The 21,479-nt window shown below is 43.1% G+C and overlaps 1 protein-coding gene across 5 annotated transcripts in view; it reads right to left on the reverse strand.

Moving 5' to 3' along the window:
* stard13b (StAR related lipid transfer domain containing 13b) overlaps positions 1–21,479 on the reverse strand; it is a 69,007-nt gene that overhangs the window by 22,344 nt on the left and 25,184 nt on the right. Inside the window, exon 1 of one of the 5 annotated variants that reach the window (XM_071497366.1) lies at positions 2,746–3,000. The exons of 3 other annotated variants lie outside the window; for them this stretch is intronic. In XM_071497366.1, coding sequence (XP_071353467.1) covers positions 2,746–2,908 — 163 coding nt within the window. In that variant the 5' untranslated portion in view covers positions 2,909–3,000. Of the gene's footprint in view, positions 1–2,745; positions 3,001–9,090; positions 9,508–21,479 lie in introns of those variants that run through there. One more of the 5 variants, XM_071497367.1, reaches the window with a different exon arrangement.

Below are 21,479 nucleotides of genomic sequence, written 5' to 3' on the forward strand. Positions count from 1 at the left end.
GACACATACAATACGTTTAATATGGCATTGTAACATTTCTTTTTCTGATGCAAGAGTAGCAACAGCAAATAGAGAAATCCTGAGGATCTGGACTCCAGATGGGCTGAGCAGGGAGGAAGAGCGGCGCACACAGCAGAAACACAGTAGCCCTTCCAGAGTGATGAAGTCTGGAAAACTCCTCCAAAATCTGAGGAACATTTTCAGGAAAGGACACACATTCCTCCACAATAAAAACAAGCGCTTTCTCGTGCACAGCAATCCCACTGTGCAGCACTCAAACGTCTGTTTCTTTCCATCTCATCTCTCACACAGCTGTGCATTTGTATCCATCGACTCTGCTGATGAGATATACGGGTCAGAATTTTTGGACAGTGGGATCCTCAGTCAGTCCTGGTGCTTTGTCAATAGCTAATCACAGAGGACTGAACAAGAACCCACACACATAGCTCTGGTGGCTTTGAAATGCCATCAAATCGGAAACATGACTAAGACCCCACAGGCTTCCACGGAATCTGGGGTGAAACAATACATGAGTAACTTTGTCCATCACCATGGCCCCCATTCACTTTCAACCTGCTATGTCAACAGAGCCGACCAGCTGGAATGCAGGAGCCACCGCGACGTGTGGAGATCAATCCTGCAGCTCTGCACACTCTGCAGTCAGGACCTCAAAACACTCCCTCGCTATTGTCTCCCGCATTTCACACAGCATCACTCAAGGTGAGACATGAGGTATCAGAGGAAACAAGATCCAAAAAGCACTAAACACTGCTCTCCTGGGGAAAATGAAGAACAACTGCCGCGCTGCAAGAACACTGCTCAATTAAGGCATTTAAAGCAAGTCAGATTGAAAAACTATAATTGGCTAAATTAGGCGAGAAGATTGCATAATGACAGCACTTAAAACAGCAGATAACAAAATGATCCAGTGTCTCAAAGTTTTAACTTTATGTCCTTCAAAACAGTTACCTTGGAGATAACTGTATCATCCACCTTGTGGAAGGAACAAGAGTGAAGGTTGTATTCATTTTCTTCAACAAACTGCTTGATATTATGTGGGACTAATTCAGTGGAAAGTTAAGATGTACTGTGTTTTACAGCCTTTACACCTTGTTAGTTAATGAAAGTGCATTTGTAACAGTTTAACACATCCACACACTGACTGAACGCAGCACACCTGAGCACATTTATACATTTACACCTATTTGATGTTGTGATTTTTAGTTTAGTTGAAACAGCTAGCGTTTCCATAGAGGATGAGGATCACGATCATACACATTCAGTAAAATATTAACAAGACTGATTTATAATATTTAGGAGAAATCAATAATGAAACCCCAGAGAAAATGCCAAGCTGTGCAACGAAATCTGTCAAATGAAGAGTTAATATTCTCTGAGACTGCAGAGAAATCAAAGCATGTTGTATTAAAAAGTATTTAAGCAGTCACACCTGACAGTAACCATGCAAGTAAAAGCTGTTAAAGTGACTTTTGGCTTAGATAAAAGAATCTGAAAACCCACTTCAAACATGTAGATATTTGCTGCCCTTGTCACAGATGACCTAAATTGTTGGTTTGCTGTCAAAGCCAGACACCTGTAATCTGAAAACACATGCTGGGTTGCATGACCGCACACGCCTGCAAACATCAGATGATGATGATTTCCCCCTTGAAAACAAGCGTATGTACATGCAGCTCCGGGACATCTCGACACATCGATCCAACAGTAAACCCTCTGTATCCTGCACGTTGTCACAATCACAAAAACGTGGCTCGTGAGTCGCCTCAGTCCTCTGTCGGTGGTGATACAGGAAAACTGATCGGCATCTGACTCATGCTCCACACACTGTGTGACTATGAGAGCTCAGCAGTGTGTTGCCATCAGTTGCTTATTGCTGACTTTTCTGTCATGAAATGCGGCCACCCTTTGATCCAGCATCGGGGTTCTCACACTTAAAGGAGGGAGCAGGCGTAGTTGAGCTTTGTCTTCTCTATTGTTAGTCGTGCCCTGCCCCCTCACAGGGCTGACATCAAATTTCCAGGTGCTTGCAAAGACAAGAGGTTACAGACCTTTGAGAAAGCTGAATGAAAGGTCAGGCCCTGTTGTAGTAAAAAAAAAAGAAAAAAAAGCACCAGTGTCAGGTGACACTTTCATTGATATATCTTGTTTACACTGTGGACCTACCTATTCTTACATAGCTGATAGCCAGCTTTTCACCTCAGTGTTCACTGTAGTCAGTGATACTAATTATTTACCACAACTGCACCCTTGACTACTTATTGGCTGAAGGTCAAGTTTGGCATTGTCTGCACTGACACATACACACACACGTACGCACACAACCTACGGTATCATTATATTTGCCTTCCAAAGATTAGTTCGACTGAATTACAGCTTTATCAGGAAACAAGCGAGCAAGGTGAAAAGCCGGAGATATGAGCTGACATTTGACGAAGGTAATCAGCTGATCCTAAACAAACACTAAAGCGCCCTTGCTCACTTGCCACCAGGTCATCCTGCATTCGTACTTTCAGATTCATGTGTATGTGTCATATCTTACTCACTTTGTGTTTTGACTACCAGCGTGCTTAGCCGTTATTTCTAGCATTCCTGGATGTATGACGAAGAAGGATTCATTTAAGCAGAATACCAAATGGTGGGTCTTCAGCCAAAGCTAAACGACTCTGATTTCAAACCAAAAACCCAGAGTCTGAACTGACACTTCTATCCAAACACCTCCCCTACCTCCAGCAATCTTCTTGAGTAGTTGCTGCCTGGCAATGATCCTGCCCAGCCTGTATCCTGAGCGTCTGCGGTGATGGTCCATTCTCAGGTAGATATCCTGAGTCTCTGGGGTCATACTCCCCAGACACTCGCTGCCTGTGGACTCTGGGAGCTCCCGAAACATAACTGGAACACTGTATCCCAAACAAGCCCCTGACCACTGGCTGATACACACTAACCCACACACTCTCCCCCCAACAGAAAACTTCACATACGGGCGCAAAGAGCCTGAAGTGAGCTGAGAGGGACGGCAGAGCAGAGCCTAGGGGGAGGAGTGCCAACACACAGTCTTTTTCTTCACGTCATGTGACCAAAAGGAGGCCAATGGCGAGGAAGCAGTGGGAGTACTGCCCACCTTGCTGCACTGAATCCAATGTCTGTGTGAAAGCTTGTCAACTTCCCCCTGCTCTGGAGGGAAATATAAATACCAGTGGAATGCCTCTGAGCTGAGTAAGGAGAGCAGGAGTGGAAGAGAGAGGGGTGTGGGAGGGCTTACAAAAATAGTGGTTTCTGGACCCGCCCTGCACTAGAACAACTCCTCTGCTGTTCCCCGGCGCACAGGTGCCAAGTTTACTGGGCGAGAGTGAGTCTGTGCCACTTAAGAGAAAACTACAGAGGAGAGAGGGAGAAGTTGTTTTCTTGGTTTGAGAATGCTAATTTCTGCTCCCCCACCCCCCACCACAGAGCCCCTACCTCCAGCCGCAGGAAGGCCTCTCAGCAGGTCTCCTCCAAGTGTCAGCTCCTCAGGGGAACAAGAAATTTTTAACTTGAATACATTTAGTGACCTAGATAGGCAGGATTTAAAGCCTCGCTGGACAACGTAGTGCCTACATACATAGAAAAAATATTTATAACTTATTATATCATATTACATTTGTATTTGGATACTAATGTTGATAGAATATAGTTTCTGCACTAGCAGGAAGTGTTGTAAAATGTGTACCAGCAGACATGAATCAGTGTGTGTGTGTGTGTGTGTGTGTGTGTGTGTGTGTGTGTGTGTGTGTGATAAACTGTATTTATTGATTTTTACAGTACATGTTTTCTCAGTTAGAAGAAGCCAGGGTGCTGTACCGACAGGAAGTGATATGTGTGCTTATGGGCACCAACTGCAAACAAGAAAAAAATTTATATTGAACTATCTGCTCCTATTTCAACATGTTCATAGAAAGCAAAAGCAATTTAAATCATTTGAGATGATCATTTCTCATTACTCATACTCCTCTGAGTTGAAATTCTTCCTGAATCAGCGGGCTTATAACATGGAACAACAATCTCCTCACACCTGAAGTAAAGTCCACAGACCCACCCAGTGTCAAGCAGGGCGCCTGCCACTCTCCCTGTGACCGTCCGTGGCCTCAGCATACAGGCTTGCCTGTGTGGTGTAAGCATGGCGCCATACATGTGAATAGAACACAAATGGGCAAGTGACCAAGTCAAACACAGCCTCCGTCTGTTCCTCTACCTGGCTGGTAAAACCCAGCCCAGCTTAAGCTCACAAAGACCACAATTCAGCAGCACACTTCAGGGCCCGCTGCACATTTTCATAAACCTCTCCTGGGTTTAGTGGCCCTCCCCACACCCTCAGGTGGAGCTATTTTAATACGAGCTGCTTTTTTAAGCTACGAGGTGATGTGACACTATTCAGGTGATTTCACAGGGCGGTGACTCATTTTCTACACACACAAACACCTGTGTTCATTCATAGTGCAAAGGGATCGCTCAAGGTGTCAGATTCAAAAATGAGTGGCAGCTTGTCAGCGACAGTGTGGTCTCCCTGAACCTATTTCTGTTTGATTCTTCCCTGCTTGTCTAGACGAAGACATTCACCCAGTGCATCACGTATTGCATTACGGAATCACTCAGCCACTGCAATGAAATATGATAATGACTGAGATAAATGGTGTTTTCGTCTCTGTCAGCACTCAAATACTCCAGCGGGGGATTGAGAAAGACCCACTGGATCTCCAGCGTGTCTTTGTGTTTAACTTTGTACTGCATGCCATGAAGAAATGGCTGGTGTGTGTCCTTAGTGGGAGTGTTGTGTGTCAGGCACAGTGACTCCAGCCCTTATCAAACTTGTTCCAACACGCCTCTGTCTGGGTTTCAGAGCTCAACTACTATACAGCATGGCAACAGGAATCCAGACTCACTGTAAACACACACACACACACACACACACACACATATGCACATACTGTGTAAGAAGCCGGCCGGCTTGACAGAGTGGATTTTATTGTTCATCAAGGCGAAGGCAGTAAATGTTATTGTGTGATGACAAATCAAGCTGTAATGCATTTAGTGCATTTCCATCCGTCTTTCATTCTCTGCTCCAGCTCTCAGCTCCAGTCAGGTGTGATTCCAAAAGGGAAACTTACTCTGAATCATGAAGTGGAGGCTCAGGAGCCACAGATGATGAGTGCAGAGGCAGCAGAGTGGGGTTCAGACACTGCTCTGATGTGGTTTGATTCACCAGCAGACACATGTAATCTGCACTGGGCAGTCCTGGCTCTGGTGTGGCTATGTTTCCTGTGGTTAGGGCTTAAAAAATAGCCCCAGTGTGACTGAAGATTTCCACCTCATGAGCCACCAAATGTCTGAATTCTGAGCTCGGGTCTGGGAGTAAACTGCACTTTAATGCTGCAAGCCCAGTTGAGCCGCTATTCAGGTAACTCGAAGCAGTTCGAGCAGCCTTTTTAACGCCTCGTTATTTAGTGTAGCAGTAGGTGCTCAACCCACTACAACCGTGAACCAGAGACAACTCTTTTAGCAAGACTGCACATATAATTATTCACCTTAATCTCCTCTTTAGAAATAAGAACTCCTGAACAGCTGCACGGAGCTGGTGTGTTTTCCCCAAATAGAGGTCTGTCCCAAATGTTTGAGCTTCTCACTCATATATTACCAAGTTATTCTCAGTACAGCTGCTCTTCAGACGTAGAGTGTGTTTGTGCTGTGTTACCTGGCATAAATCGCCCTAAATAACCTGTCTGAACACTAATTAGCTTGGCTACGTGCCTCATATGAAAGAACCAACACCATGAATTCAACCAATCATTGGCTAAGTGCTCATTAACTTTTCTCATTCTCATCTCTCTTCCTCTCTGTCTTAATATTTGAGTAGTGCCTTTTCACAACCACGGTATTTAAAGACCTGCGCTGGTCACAGTACAATTGAGGTTTTTTTTTGTCTTGTATATGAGAAGCACTAAACATACATGTACATACAGTGTTTCCTCAGAGGAGTCAGAGAGCGGCTTCAGGAAGAGGCAGGTTTTAAGCATCACGCCCAAGCACAACATGTCACAGACAGACACGAGTGTCTCAGACCGCCCTGCGGCTCGTACATAATCAGGTGCTGTAACACCTGTATGAGGTGTAATGGATGCACCATGTTACACAAAATCAACATGTTATCAAAAGCCATAACTTGAACTCATCTCGATCCCTGTCTTTGCCATGTTAGTTTCCCTGTGTTTTGTTCCCTCTTGTCCAACATCTTTGATCCGCCTTTTCTAACAGGTATGATTCCTGCCACATGAAGCGACTTAGTCATCGTTTCACACAAGAGTGGGAGAGTCACTGGTCTGAATAATTACCGACCAGTAAACTAACAAACCTCAATAGATTCACAAACTTTACTGCAGCCACAACACGGCAGTCTGGTGTAATAGCACAGCTGCACTTTCAGTAGTTGATGATATTGTTTCCACTCTGGACAAAAAACCATTCTGTTCAGCTTACAGGCTGAACTCAGTCTGAAGACTCATAGCGCCCGGTCACATCCACTACAAGACGACAGTGAGTGCTTTTTTTTTTTTTTTTTTAAAGATGAATATTCAATCAAAATCTTGTGGTGAATATTCAAAACTTCCAGTTTGAATATCTCTGGTGTAAAGCCCAACTTTCAGCTGAAAGGTAAAGATGAAATAATATTTCTAAAATAATGGCCCTTACAGTGTAAAGACATTTCATGCATGTCTGCCTGTAATTGAAAAAAAGCTTTTTGATATGTATCTATCTGCACAGAGTATGACAGCCTACATTTATCAGTATTTAGCTCCTGCTTCACAGTTAGACTGTAATTAACACCTATTAATCACACAACAGCAGATGAAGCTAATGCTTTTAAATTTTTTTTAATATTTGCTCACTGAGTTGTGACCCTCAAAATTGCAGCAGGACACAGATACAGTAGAAATTCAGAGGTCTGACTGTAGGAGCCAGTGCTTTAATGTGCAAAAAGATTTTATACAGCTTTCACTGAAAACTGATGTTGTGGGCCAGCTGCCCTCCATCAGTGTTTGGCTGCACACGGGTCACCTCCTGTGAGCTGACATACACTGGTTTCCTTACTGTCTGGCCAAATCCATCTTAGATGCTATGAATTAGCTGCCAGGGGTCCACTAAACTTGACCTAAATTTTTTTACATGAATCCAGGGTTCCTCTCTGACTTCACCAATAATCTGTTTTGGAAGTGATACAAAAGTGTCCTGCTGCCAGACCCACAGAACACTTCAGGTATGCATTCCCAGTCACCATGATCCACATTTAGACAGAGGCACAAAAGCCCTGCAGACATATAAATTTATAGCAATCGTATACAACCAGGAACAATGGGAACTTCCTTGCAAAAAGGTCAAACTTTCAGCCCCTCGTTCAGTGAATATACAAGCAGCTCAAGGCCTCAGGACTGCAGAGACTGCCAGATGCATGGCACACATCACTGATACATACTGTATTTGGAAGAGAATGCGAGATTTATGTGTCAAATATCCAGACAACGCCGCACTCAGCTGCTGCATGGGTGATGCGCCTCAGCAGGCTGCACAGCTGAGGCCAGCATGTATCAAACTTCATGCACTAAATACACAACCTCGTGTGAAAGTTGACCGAGAGCTTTGAATCCTGCCAAACGCAGACAACACAACGGCGCGATGAGATACGTTCTGATACGTGACACACAACATCTGGTCTCTATTTGTATGACTTCAGCGCTTAAACTGAAGTTTTGTAATTCATGTGGCTTTTCCTCATGAGGAGCCTCTGTGGTCAATTCAGTGCACCTACTGGAAGACTTAGGTTACTGCACAAATGACTGCTACTGTGACACTGTCAAAGACCTCTGACAGGATCATTGCCCCAGGCATGAACCTCCAGATCTATAGTAAGGTTTATCTCAAAGTAGCTTAAAAGTTAAAGCAAACACTTTTCACACACTGAATAATGTGTCACTTATATTCTGTATTGAACTTACTTCAATATCTATAGTCCTTTAAATGTTAAAAACCAATTCTTCTTTAAATGGCTGTATAAATGCATAATTTCACACACATATTTAGAATTGAAAATAAATGTTCAGAAATGTGTGTCTAAAGAATACTTGTCAGCACTACCTGTCTTCTCCTCCAGAGACACAGGGGCAGTTCAAGATGTTAAAGTAAATATGTAAGGACCATTTCAGTGGAGCTGCATTGCTAGGAAACTGCTTGTCCAAGCCAGGTGTTCATATTAGCAGACAAGGCAACGGGGGATAAAGGTGGATCCATCTGGACTGACTGACTGAGAATGAGCTGCAATACTGCCACAGTGGATATTACAGAAAATTAAAATTGAATTAGAGTTCTAGATAGATAGATAGATAGATAGATAGCAACATGTTAAATTCTTTTTATGAAATCAAATGGGAAATGGGGGAGATGACAGAAAACAGTCCACTCTCACTCATCTTTCCTGCAGGAAACTTTCCAAACTCGCTGTGTGAGAAGTGCCCGTCAGCGCCCCTCTGCGGTCACAGACACACGGCCGCCTCTCCCGGGCGAAGCTGGCGCTCTGAGCCGACACCGCAGCCACAGCGCTGCTAAGGATTTCCTACACGTGTGCAAAAGGTTTGGAGCTGCACACTTCGCCCAGACGCTGATAAAAACGGTGGGATTTTAGTTCACTGGGCCAAACACAACAGTGAACACCGGATTAAAACTTTTTTTTTTAAATGCACTGAACCGCAGGCACATTTAATATCTATCCTTAGTTGTTGTTTTTTTTTTACACTGTATCTTCCTACTGAATCTAACATATGGGAAAAAAATTACCAATACTACCTGGACAAATGAATGTCATTGTCAAAATGCATTTCCTTATTGCAAACTCTTGTTGCAACACTTTAATAACACTTAGTGCACACCAGGAATTACTCCATTCCTGTTAATGGCACCAGAAAATGAAAAAGACTTTTGCTGTGGTGGCCACCCGTCCACTGCTCCCTCTCTCAGCGGGCTGGGGTCTGCCTGCAGCCGGCTACTGACCTGCCACTCTCCGCTCTCTGACATTCCTCCAGAGTAAATCCCAGGCTTTAGACGTGGAGCTCCGCAGCTGCTCGCTGAACGACCGCCGGAGCTTCAGTTTCGCTGAGTTTCTTCTAGATGTCATCGCGAATCCGCCTCTCGGACATAATAACACAATCCTCCTCGTCCCGCACGAACCCGTTATGTTTGTGTCTGCGACAGAAAAACCACCTTTCCTGTTCCCGGTTTAGGGAGTTTTTCCTACTCCAGCAGCAAACCTGACTTTGGTGGCCGGGCTTCAGTCAGAGCTGTCAACATTTTGAAGGGGAAATGAATGTAGACTCCTCTCGGTAGGAAATCAATGAAGAGGTGAAGAGAGTGAGGAAAAGTTAGTCAGTGACAGTGGAGCACCAGGACAGACTTTCACACTTCACACCAGATGTGCGTGTACGTGCGCCTGCGCGTGTGTGTGTGTGTGTGAAGGGGTCCACGCACAGCGAGCGCTAAACATCGTGGTGCTTTCAAGCGCTGTGGGAAATATGGGAATTAACAGCAATGTGCATGTATCAAACACCAAAAAAAAAAAAAAAAAAAAAAAAAAAAGAATTGTGTCTTGATATTTGTATAAGCTAATGCATTTCAGTCTCATTGCAGAACCACAGCCGTTTACAAAACGTAACCCTTAAAAAGTATTTCCATAAAGTGTAAACAACGCTGTGATGTAGGATACAACACTGTCTGGATGTTATGTCCAAGGTCAACTTCCCCCTCAATCTGTCACTGGAACAAAATGCAGCGCACATCCGAGGCACATGTTTAATGGAGTCAAACAACCACAAGTCAGAGTTTCCAGTCCAGGTCCATTATGAGTTTTACGTAGAACACCTGAAGGCATCACAAGCGGCAAACCATTCAGTGCCCCGCCGCCACCACTACACATACACACGCACAAACACACACCGCAGCTCTCGAATGACACAACTCCAAACTGAGCCATCACACTTCATTATCATCCACTAAACTATAAGACAATCAAACATCACACTAATGTTCACTCATAGGGAATTGTGTGTCTATGGTGATCAACAATGCACCTACAATGATATCACTTGATATGACATGTCTATAAATTCCTTTAAACCGTAAGAACATTGTAAACTTTGTCTTGTGTATTATTTTAACTGCAGCAGGCAGGCTACTCATTTTTGTGGATGCTGTTAAAATATATGACTGGCATGGATCGAATTCGCAGCTATTATTAGGATTTTGACCTAAATTTCACATCAGGAGAATGTCATCTGTTATTCCAAAGTCTACTGAGAGTTCACTGAGTTGTCCCCTGGTAGGTGAGAGCTGGTACACCCTTCAACAGAAAACATGGGTTCAGTTTCAGCTCCATTTACTTTTGTTGTCACAATATCTTGTGCCGCAGATAGGCTGCAGAACAGAAAAACAACTATTCTTGTATCAGGCCGCTGCTGCCTGCAAGACAGCAACGTCAGTAATCGTTATACCACAATTATTTTAGGAATTTCCTCCTATTATTGAAAGCCCATTCTGCCAGTGCATGACCTGAGAGCGGTGATATCATATCATGCTGTATTAATTTCTCGGTCACCAGCTGGGGTTACTGTTATAACAGGTTTAATACCATTATAAACACAGAGCGACTGGCTGGAGATTGACAGTTTCTTAAATGAACAAACCTCTGCTGACCTCAGTTTGGCCTCTCCGTATGAAGCTAAGCTAACATGACTTCATTTCAATAAGGACAGAGACCCCATGTGCCACCGAGGGGACGAGTGATTTACACATTATTACGAGGTCACATAGTGAGATACCTGAGCGCCGAAGGAGTGTGCAGCTGAGGGGAGAATATTAATGAAGGGCTCAGTTTTCAATTTGCTCTGTCTGAACCTGAAATGATGCGCAGTCAGGACGACCCAAAACCCGCCCGTGAGAGACCCGCAGAAGTGCTCTGATCTTTCCTGGATCTGACATGAAAACGTTTACATCTACATTTTCAGGGTTTAAGACTCAAACGACACAAACATCAAAGGCTGAACCTTCCTATGAGGCAAAACATCAAAAACTTTGCTGCTCGTTCACAGCGAAGGAGTGTGACGGCTTTTCATCTGCATTTAATAGGATCTCACTGAATTTGTCACCGTTATTCTGAGGTTTAACAAGTCACAGGAATGAAAGATATGTGAGGAAGTATGGATGCTTGTGATCACTTGTGACCCGTGCTCAGCGTGGGTCACAAGTGATGATGAGCACGTTACTATTTTCAGCCTGGCTTGTTCAGACCCTGTGCTAAAATATACAGCTGGAGGGCAGAAAATACACACACACACACACTTGTCTAGAGAACCTGTTTCATTTGATCCCGTGACTTTTCAGGAAGGGTCAGGGTCAGCACCTTGTCTTCTGCTGGTCACGTGAACCAGGAAACCCACAAAGAAAAACACTGAAAGTTACCATAATTATAATTCTGTGAATTAAAGCCAAAAGAGCCCAAACCTTCCTCCACAATTCAAGATAATACTCGTGGTCTATTTCCTACAAAAGTGAAGAAATGAACTTACTAAAATTACACAGATTTAAAGAAGCGTCAGAGAACCTCCGGAACATTATCTGTCCATCATCTTACTACTCCGCTGACTGATCTGGCGTGAAATGAGCTGAAAACAGAGTAATGAATGAGTGTACTAGATGTCAGAGTTGTAAACAAGGCATCAATCTCCAGGCTCAGTGACTGACAAGGCTTGAATGGACAGACAGACAATACTGTCCCTGTCAGCCCGCGAGAGTAAAAGTGATGGAGGAAGTGCGGCAACAAGGTTCTGACCTCTCTTGACATGAATCACCAGAGAGGTAAACACAGCCCCACCGCTGTGCCTCTCCTCTGTCCCTCCAAAAAAGAAACCACTCGCACAGTAAAGATGGGCATTATCGCAGCGAGGATCATTGTGGCTAGACGATGACTTAGCCTCTGGAGGTCCTTGGCAGTGGAAGTAATAGCAGATGCAAGGAGAGGAAACATCAATCAGTTTGAGAATGTTTTCCCTTCGCTGACTCACCCACTTGTTTGTTTTGGCCGGGCAGGTTTTAGAGAGCACTCGTTTTCCCCGAAAAAAAACTTTTTGGCACATTTTCTGGACTAGTTTTAGTCCATTCTCTCTCACCCCCCACCCCCCTCTCTTTCATAAACACAAGCAGATAAACACACATATTTATTTGTGCACTAAATTCCAGAGTTTGTGTCTGTGTGCGCTGCCTGCGTCCGTGTCTGGTGACTGATGTGGAATGCTGTCCCGTAGCTGCAGTGGGAAAATCCCAGATGTGAGGAAACTGATTTCTCCTCCGCGATTGGGTCATGTTGTTGGCCAAGAGGTCTTACACCAGGCCCCCTTGAATAGTCTGGGAGATTGCTCTTCCTAGCCTAATGGAAACAAGGCTCAGGGAGCGAGGAGAGGGGAGAGCTCCCCTCCACCTCCACCCCGGCCCCTGAGGGCTCGTCCCAGGCATGTGCTATAAATTTCCTGACCATATATTCCCAAGTCGAGTTCATTTTTCCAGAGGAGCCACACATGTGGTGTATATCTGGGTTTGGATTATGGGGTTGGGGAAGGAGGAGCTGACTTTAGTCCCAATCCATTAAAGTGGCCACTAATTCTATTTTCTTAGAGGACCGTCCATTGTAACATCATGGTTTTTTCATGGAGTGGGGGTAGTTCTTCATCGAATCATTCATTTCCAAACAGATAATCAATTACATCAAAGGGAGGAAACATAAAAATCAGCAGATTTTCACATGACTCAACCATTCTGTTTGTTCCAAATCTTCCTGCTGCAGCAGCTTGTTACATAACTTGACTTTTTTGAATTAAACTACAAAAGAAAGTGGTGTAAAAAAAAAAAAAAAAAAAATCCAAAGTTTGTTTCAATATCATGAAACTTTTCCTGAAGTGAGCACCTGCAGGGGTCAAAGTTTGTATAAAGAGGCTTGAGGAATGTAAAACTGGCATGACAAGCGTATGTGGCTATTGTTTCATTGAATGACAAAGCATGTAATGCTGTCAGGTCTGAATCTGTTAAGGCTGCGTTGCCCACAAAAATGCATGGGAAAACATTTACACCACTGTCCAGCACCTGGTTTCTATTAGGGCAATGAGGATTTAATCACAGAGGTACATTTCTCTCTCAATCACTCTCACTCCCCCAGTTTCTCTCTTTTTCTCACAAAGGTGGCCAATGTAGAAAATAAGCTCATGTTGTATTAATTTTTAAGTCATTTTCAAGTCTCTTTTTTCCCCACCAGGGACTAATTTCCATCACCTTTCCAGTGATGTGAGTTGCAACATTAGGGAAGTTTTGCTCCAAGGCACTTTTCACAGCAATCACCAATAAATACAGTGGACAAGATACAGTATACTGTAGCTTGACATTAGCCTCCGCGAAGCAAATTCAAACAGGAAGTTGATGTTTATACTTGAAGATGTCCCAAGATAGAAACTGCAGTAAAGAGTCTGACAAAGACCAAATGAGCAAATGACAGCTGCTTTAAATAAAACCTACAGCAGGGCTTGTGGGCTCCCTTCCTATGACAAATGTCTTACATATAGAGTCCGGCTTGAAAACATCACAATTTTGCCTCTAAGGGTCTGATGATTCTCAAAATACTAAAAGAGTTACACAAAACATTTCCATTTAATTGAAGCCAAACTGTAGCCATCAACATCTGTGTGAACACTTTAAGTGTTCTCAGACTGTTGTTTACAAAGCTGTACTGAAAAGTATTTCTAAACTACAAGGGGGAAAAAATGATAGTTTATATTAAAGAAAAGCTTTATTGTACTTCCATCACCATCATCTCCCAAAATCTCAGCAATTCAATTCTCACTTTTTTAAATGATGCATGTGTGGAGGCACTGTGATCACCTTGTCCACTGCCAACAATTCTGCTCAACTCATCAGCCGTGATAAGCTGGAAGTACAGTGCAGGTATTGTTTTCAAACTGAGACACAAACAAGTCCTGCTGGGCCCTTAACTTTTAAGGCCGGTGAGCCAGAGAGCAGAGAGGATGCAGGAAGTCTGCTCTGCCTCTGCCTGCTACTGCTCTTTGATTACTGAGCCAAATTGTTTAATCAGGTCTAAAACCACAAGAAAGCCGCAGTGCTACACTGCCCCGGGACAGAGCCTCCTTTAACACTGTGCTGTGTTTTTTTTTTGTTATCTGGGTACAGGTGGAAGTGCACAGCTATGTAAATCTCCAGTAGCACGGTTACCCACGGGTTTGCTTCAGTGCAGAAAGACACGGTGTTTGGTGTGAGCCATACCATGCGCTCGGAAAACCTGAGGATGTGGAGGCAAGGGCTGCAGGCCCAGCGGAGGCGCAGACTTTTTGCCTCCCTGCAACATCTGGAATCTCTGTGGTTTATGTGGGAAATTTGGGAGGCCAGTGATGAAGCCAATGTGGTTACTGTATCTAAACCGACACTGCGGAAATGTTCTTGGCTTGGACACTGTGTGTGTGTGTGTGTGTGTTATTAGGTGTGCATGCAAGAGCACCGAGGAACTGAAGTGGAGCACCAGATTTGATAAAGCTTTGGACGATGAAGGAGTTATTGTTTGGATTCATTTCCAACAGAGTGGTGAGCATTCATAGAAAAGGTACACACACACACACGCACGCGTACACACACACACACACACACACACACAGGAGATAACAGGCTCGAGCCTGTTGACTGTTTATTCACTAACATCCTGGTGTGGGACCCTGCAGCAGTGTGGCCCTTCCTGTCTCATTACTTCCTAAATCTTGTTACTGCCTTCTTCTTCAGTTGGCAGCTGAGTGCTGGACCAACCTGTTAGCTTTTGTGTTGCTTCACACACACACACACACACACACACACACACATACATAGTGCTTGTCCCCTTGTGACTGGCCTGCATCCTGACACGGCTGCCCACGTCTCCTTCCACTTCGTTTACAAAACCCAGGCCTGAATTCCTCAAGACACACACACACTGACACACAGAGAAACACTCTCACCTTGGTTGTTTTTTGAGGAAGTTGTCCCCCAAAGGATTTATTGACTGCTTCTTGTCTAATTGGCAGTGTGGGTATAATTGGGAATCACAACAATAAATCAGTTTCCTCTCACTGAAGAACATGAAACTGGCAGAAGTAGCTATACGTACACACACTACGCACATAACAGGATCAAACCAGATGATTTATACTTGGCAATACATTATGTTCAAACATGATGGGAATTGTTCAACATGATGAGCTCATCCAGTATAAGGACCTTGAAGGCATTATGAATGATATTATGTGCTATTTTATGTGTGATAGCTGCAATAATTGTAATGAAAATGTTGAAACTGCAATAAAAACGTTAAAAGATTTCAGAGTGGGTTAACCAAATAGTTTCTCTAATGTTTTCACAACCTTGACAAATTACTGTATATACAAAGAAAAGTCTAGAAATACTACCAGGCTCCTTTTTTTCCCTCTCTTTCCCTGTCAAACAGCCGGGTTGGCCTCTGCACTCAGGAAACCACAAGTCATTTTCCATCTTTCCATGTGTGGAATTTTTCATGCTCTCGTCATGCCAGCAGCACCCTTTATAGTCTGAGCTGGATCTACAAATGACGACTTGCTTATAAATTTAGCGCATGATGTCACTGATCTGGCACCTGTTAGGCAACGAGTGGATGGGGAGCGAAAATAATGGTACAGTCGCATGAAAATGGAGTTTCCTGCAGCTATAGGGAGGCTTTAAATCAAGATGTTTCACAACGTCCAGGTCCGTTTTTGAATAGCCAAAGAGCTGACGAAAATGTCTGACCATATTCAAACACGGTGGTGGAAAAAAAACATGCTACGTTGCCTTTTCTTTTCCGTACTAACGCCACATCTAACGCAATACACATGTTGTTGAGGCAATAAATTTATTGACACGTCTCCTTTTCAACCAAGTTTAAAAAGTCTCCTGAAATAATCTTCTTCTCCTATTTGCTTCACACAGAAGATACGTGTCTGTGCTCCATCAGTGCACTTATTTCCTAGGGCTTAAGGGATATATCAGTACTTATGGAATTTAGACTTTTTTCCCTGTTAATCCAGAACTTTACAGTCCTGTTAATCTCTTATTTATCTCTTTGCATGAAGTCTGAAGGTAAACTGATATAAAACACATTCTCACTTGCTTGATCTGTTGAATCTAGTAGCAGTTATTCTAAATTGTATGGAAATATACCAGTAAACTTCCAAAGAGGGACAGTTGGTCTAAATGAATAAGGTGTATTTGCTTATTTATAAAGTCTAAACTGTATGACCAAAAGTTTATGGACTACTAATTAGGAGAAATATCTCGTAAGGCTGCAGCGGTCGATGATATTGTACACGAAAGTGTGTTTTCGTCTCTGTGGTAACAGTTTAGGGAAGCCCATTCCTGTTTTAACATGACAATGCTGTTCCATACCAAAACTGCTCCAAGTTAGGTATGGAAGATTGACTGTGTGGAGCCCTGACTTCAACATCATGCAGCACCTTTGGGATGAACTGAACCACTGACCGTAAGACTGGCCTTATCGTCCAGCATCAATGTGTGACCTCACTAATGTTCTTGCGACTGCTATCCCCGCAGCCAACTTCCAACGTCTTGTGGAAGGCATTTTTAGAGGGGTGGAGGCCGATGAAGCAGCACCACAACTCATATGTGTACTTGGATTTTGGACGGAGTACTGGACTAATAGATTTATCCATTGAGCTACCCTCACCCTTTAAACTAAGCTATTTTTTTAACTATTGCTAATGTTAGCATTAACAGCTGTTTACTAACCAAGCTTGCCAAGAGCTTCAGCCATTGTTGTGCTCTCAAGACAAGAGGTCATAATATACTCCTTCGGGGCAGACTGCATGTTACAGTGACTTAGTATCACAAATTGACGCGACGGGCCAGGGCTAGCTGGTTAGCATACTAACTTAGTAATAGAAGAGAGGCAGTGATAGAAATAGACACAAAACAAGAGGGTCGCTTTCTGCTGCTGGAGACAGCTCTTGGTGAGTAAAGGAATGAAGTTTGATAGTGAACTCGCAACGTTTCCTCTAGACTGGTAAATACACAGCTGGTAATGCCAACACTGGCTTTGTAGCAATAGCAAAACGTACAAATAATTCCTTTAATGTATCTTCTGACAGCACACAGCAGAGACATACAGTAAAAAGGCATCCACAAGTTTGTGTAATTCTGGGCAAATAAAAACAGTACAATTCTTCTAAAATGATCTATTCCTTTAAAAACCCCATGGCCTCCCCTTGGGAACTATGTGACACTTAGCTAAGTTTGGAGCTTTTCTGTCACAACAAAAAAGATTTCCTCATAAAAACAGCAGTAACTGCAGTGAGGTCAGAACCCAACAGAAACCAGCGAATAACAACAGAGTTAATAATCCTGCTTAATGCTCATAACATCCAAGGCTACATCTGATTTCAATATTCACCCTGCCAGACCCCTTCTCACGTTCAACATGTTCTGATATCAACAACGTAGGTGACTATTGCAGGCTATTTCATATGTCCTCATTCGTTGCTAAGAAGCTCTTGTGATGTGTATATTATGGTTCCTAACAGGCCTCCGGAGAGACACAGTGCGGGGAAAGAAAGAGAGATTGCAGCTGTCCGAGGTCACAGTCAGCCCTCACCACCAGGCAGTGACCCAGGGTGAGACTGCATGGAGGCCTAGGCTCTGAGAACAGCTGAGGAACATGCGGGAGTCAAAAACAGAGAAGATTACCCTGCTGTAATGCATTAGTAGTCATCGACATTATATAATACCTGCTGGTGCTTCATCTGTTGCTGCACTGATTTATATAGCAGTGTATACTTATAGGGGCCCCACAGTGGAGTCATTTCGCAGAGAGATGGATGATCATATTGGCCGGTCTCATACTGTGGGAGTCACGAGTAGAAGCCTGGTGAATGGCTGTAACTCTTCAGTGCTATTAAACCAAATCATCAAGTCCTGTATTACATTTTCTCTGTGTTAAGTGAAATTGTCCATGGAGCTGATGCCAGGCAGGTACAGCATTTCCAGGAATAATCCTCAAGATGTGACATGTCTTGAGTCACTGGAAAAAGCAACAGCAGAAAAAATGAACAGAAATACCCACCATGGATAAATATATTAAGACGTGCAGCATCTGCAAATCTAACTTCTAACATGTCATTCAGGTAAAACTATTTCACATCACTGTTGACACCACTATTGACCTGTGACACACACAATACATCCAGTGCCACAACACCTCAGCTATTACAGCTCATCATCAGAAGTGTTGCCAACACAAAAAATATAAATCTCTCCCATACTATTTTCTTTTTCACTTTCTGTCAAGCGGTCCAAAATTTACACATTCTTCTTGTTTTACACCCAACACATGCACCATTTAGTTCATGTCACTTACACCTACCGAACATGCCAAAGACCCTTACCTCACTGCCAAAACAGTCTGAAGCTTGATTTAAATGAGCCTGAAATCAGAATCAACAAAAGCTAGCAAGGCTACATTTGAGAATCACTCACCAGGTGACATTTCACACTGACTGTGGAGGGGGAAAGAAATCATTAAAACATCCCTTTTCCTTCTTTTCTTCAGCATTTAATTTCATTCATGCCAAAGTGTGAGGGAGAGAAGGCTTTACATTACTTTCCTTACAAATAGAAAGAAGCCTCCTAGGGATTCACAAAGTTTCATCTTTGTTTTTCTTCTAATCAGTGGCAGGAGATTTCCACATTGAAAGTAGATTAGCATATTTATTCAGACAGAGGATCTGTGTAAATGCACACAGTCTGTTTGAAACCACAGGGGCTGAGTGGGGAGTCTTGGCCTGGCAGTTCGGGGCCAGAGAGTGCTGTTTAAGCCTCGCTTGTGTCATTTTCCTCCAGACTGGCATTTGGGAAGGTGATGTTTATCATAACAAAAGCACATGACTTTTTATTAAGTTAAAAGTCACAGAGTTCTGCACAACTGCTTTTCCTCGGGCTTCAGCAACCTTTCTGTTTATCTACCCTCTTTCTGTTAAACACAAATACATTTAAAAACTGTATATCATCTGTGCACAAAATCATAAATACATCTATTACAAAATCTTAGGTCTGCCCACTACTAAATACATGTTTTAGGCCAGACAGATAAAGGCAGCTTCATCCTCCTTATCTGCTGTGTATCTCTGACAGGAACCTGGCTGGATATGCAGCCTTCAGCACTGCAGCGTCACTGCAGATTCAATGATCCTGTGATGAGCATCAGTTAAGACAGCAGGGTTTTGAGGATGAACATAGCTGCTTCTTCTCACCAGAGGAAGCCATTAATTTCCGCAATGCAATTAAAGAGGCTGTAGGGAATAGATTTCCATACAAATTACACTGTGTGAGAGGGAATAAGACACTTTTGGCCCGGCATCCACTCAAGACTTGAAAAATGTTCTGTAAATGTTGAGTAATGCCTTCAGAAAATAAACATTTGAGAGGGAGGATTAATTATTTTTTTCCTCTCCACAGACCAAATCTTCTCTGAGTATATCCATATGTGGTTTTAGGATGGAGCCAAAGGAAAAACAAAACAACAAGTCAAGAGGGCTAAAAGGTCTTGTCTTTTTTCCACAGCTTAAATAAATAAGAACAAGTGAGAAGAGTTTTGAAATCCCCTAAACTATTTTTGAAATCTCTGCTCACTATCTTATTTCTAAAACGGTGCAATGCTTATTATCAGTGTTGACTATAAGACAAACAAGTGGGCTATTGTTCAACAGAATTCAAGGCTGCTAAAAGCACTGCAGTGATGAGTGAAATGTAAAGGAATGAGAGTCTAAAAAAAAAAACCCACTAGCGGCTCCTGCAGGCTGCGCTGCTCCTTAAATGTTTGAAACAACAGAGTGGCCACCTTTGTGACTGAACAACCAACATCTATTGGGCACTCACAAGTAGGATGCAAGTGTTACATGATGTGGCATATGTTTTATAAACTACATAACAAGCTGAACATTCATGCAGAGTACATGCAAATTTGCACGTTTGCAGTAGATGACACTGTGATCATATTAACACTCCAAACATGTTTTCAAATTGAAAAATGCCACCTCCCTTAAAAGGTAAATTGAAAGACTACAAAATACATCTTCATGGTTTTATGTGGATCTACTCCCCACTCTTTAATATTTCTATTGTTAACCAGAATATTTTATTTGCAGTCAGCTGTGTGGTGTGTGCACTTGCAAACAAACCCTGTGTATATGAGTACAAAGAAAAGGCACAAAAAACAAAACACAACATAAATACCAATGGTTTTCTCACTGCTGCTTTGTTATTTTGGATCTGGACCCAGAGAATGTGCTTTCCTCTCCTGGACAATGTCATTTTAATGAGGTGGACAGTGTTGTTATGGTCGATACTGAGAACCATCTGGCCGTCTCGTATCCGTGTCATAAAAGAGGTCTCCTCAGCCCAGCTGTGCCTAATGTGCCTGACTCTTTGCCAGCTTTGTCCTTTTCACAGCATCACTCTACAAGTTATTTTATCACTGGATTTCAATTGAAACCATATGTTGATTTCATTTTCTTGATGACTAAATGAAGTTGACAGTGACGCTGCCTCTGGTCTGGTTAATTCAAGTCAAGATAACCACCTAAAACAGGAAACACGTGGCTAAATACATGGAAAACTATATATAATTACAGAAAACTGTAATGATGAATGTGTTTGAAGAAACTCTCATCGCCGTGTTGACAAATATGTTGATGTTAGTCACGGTGGTCTCACACTCAGGTTTCCAAGAATTACAGTTAGGAATGACCAGTGATCAGTCACAGCGCATTTCTCATACACAACAGCAGACCACACATTAGTTAACTGCTGCATAAAAGTGACATGGAATTTTTTCCAGACCATAACGTCCACTTGTGCAGTGCCATCATATACAACAGAGGTCATGTGAGAGTGCAACCTGAGCCTAAAATGGCATCTAACCAAATCCCACAGCTGCCCCCCAAGGGCCACATAACACCAGGCCAAATATTTCCCCTCAGCAAAACAGAAACAATGATCTGGCACGCTGCCTAATTTTAACTGCATACCGCCATGTGACCAATATGTAGAAAGGCCTTTAAAATAAGAGACTATGTGCTTGGACATCGGCTGGGAGGGAGGGAGCTCACACCTGTGGCCGTCAGTCTTATTAACATTGTCTGAGGCCTGAGTAATGTCCCCCTGCAAAACAGGACACACTGCAGGATCAACTTGCAGGGAGATTTTCTTAATGCGCCAGACAGCGGAGCAGCACTCCTTCAATTACAGTACAGCACTGACTGTAGACTGGAAAGACTCCCTGAAAC

Source organism: Trachinotus anak, unplaced genomic scaffold (genome assembly GCF_046630095.1).
Source record: "Trachinotus anak isolate AG129_WGS33_773 ecotype Australia unplaced genomic scaffold, CSIRO_AGI_Tana_v1 ptg000014l, whole genome shotgun sequence".
NCBI classification, from domain to species: domain Eukaryota; kingdom Metazoa; phylum Chordata; class Actinopteri; order Carangiformes; family Carangidae; genus Trachinotus; species Trachinotus anak.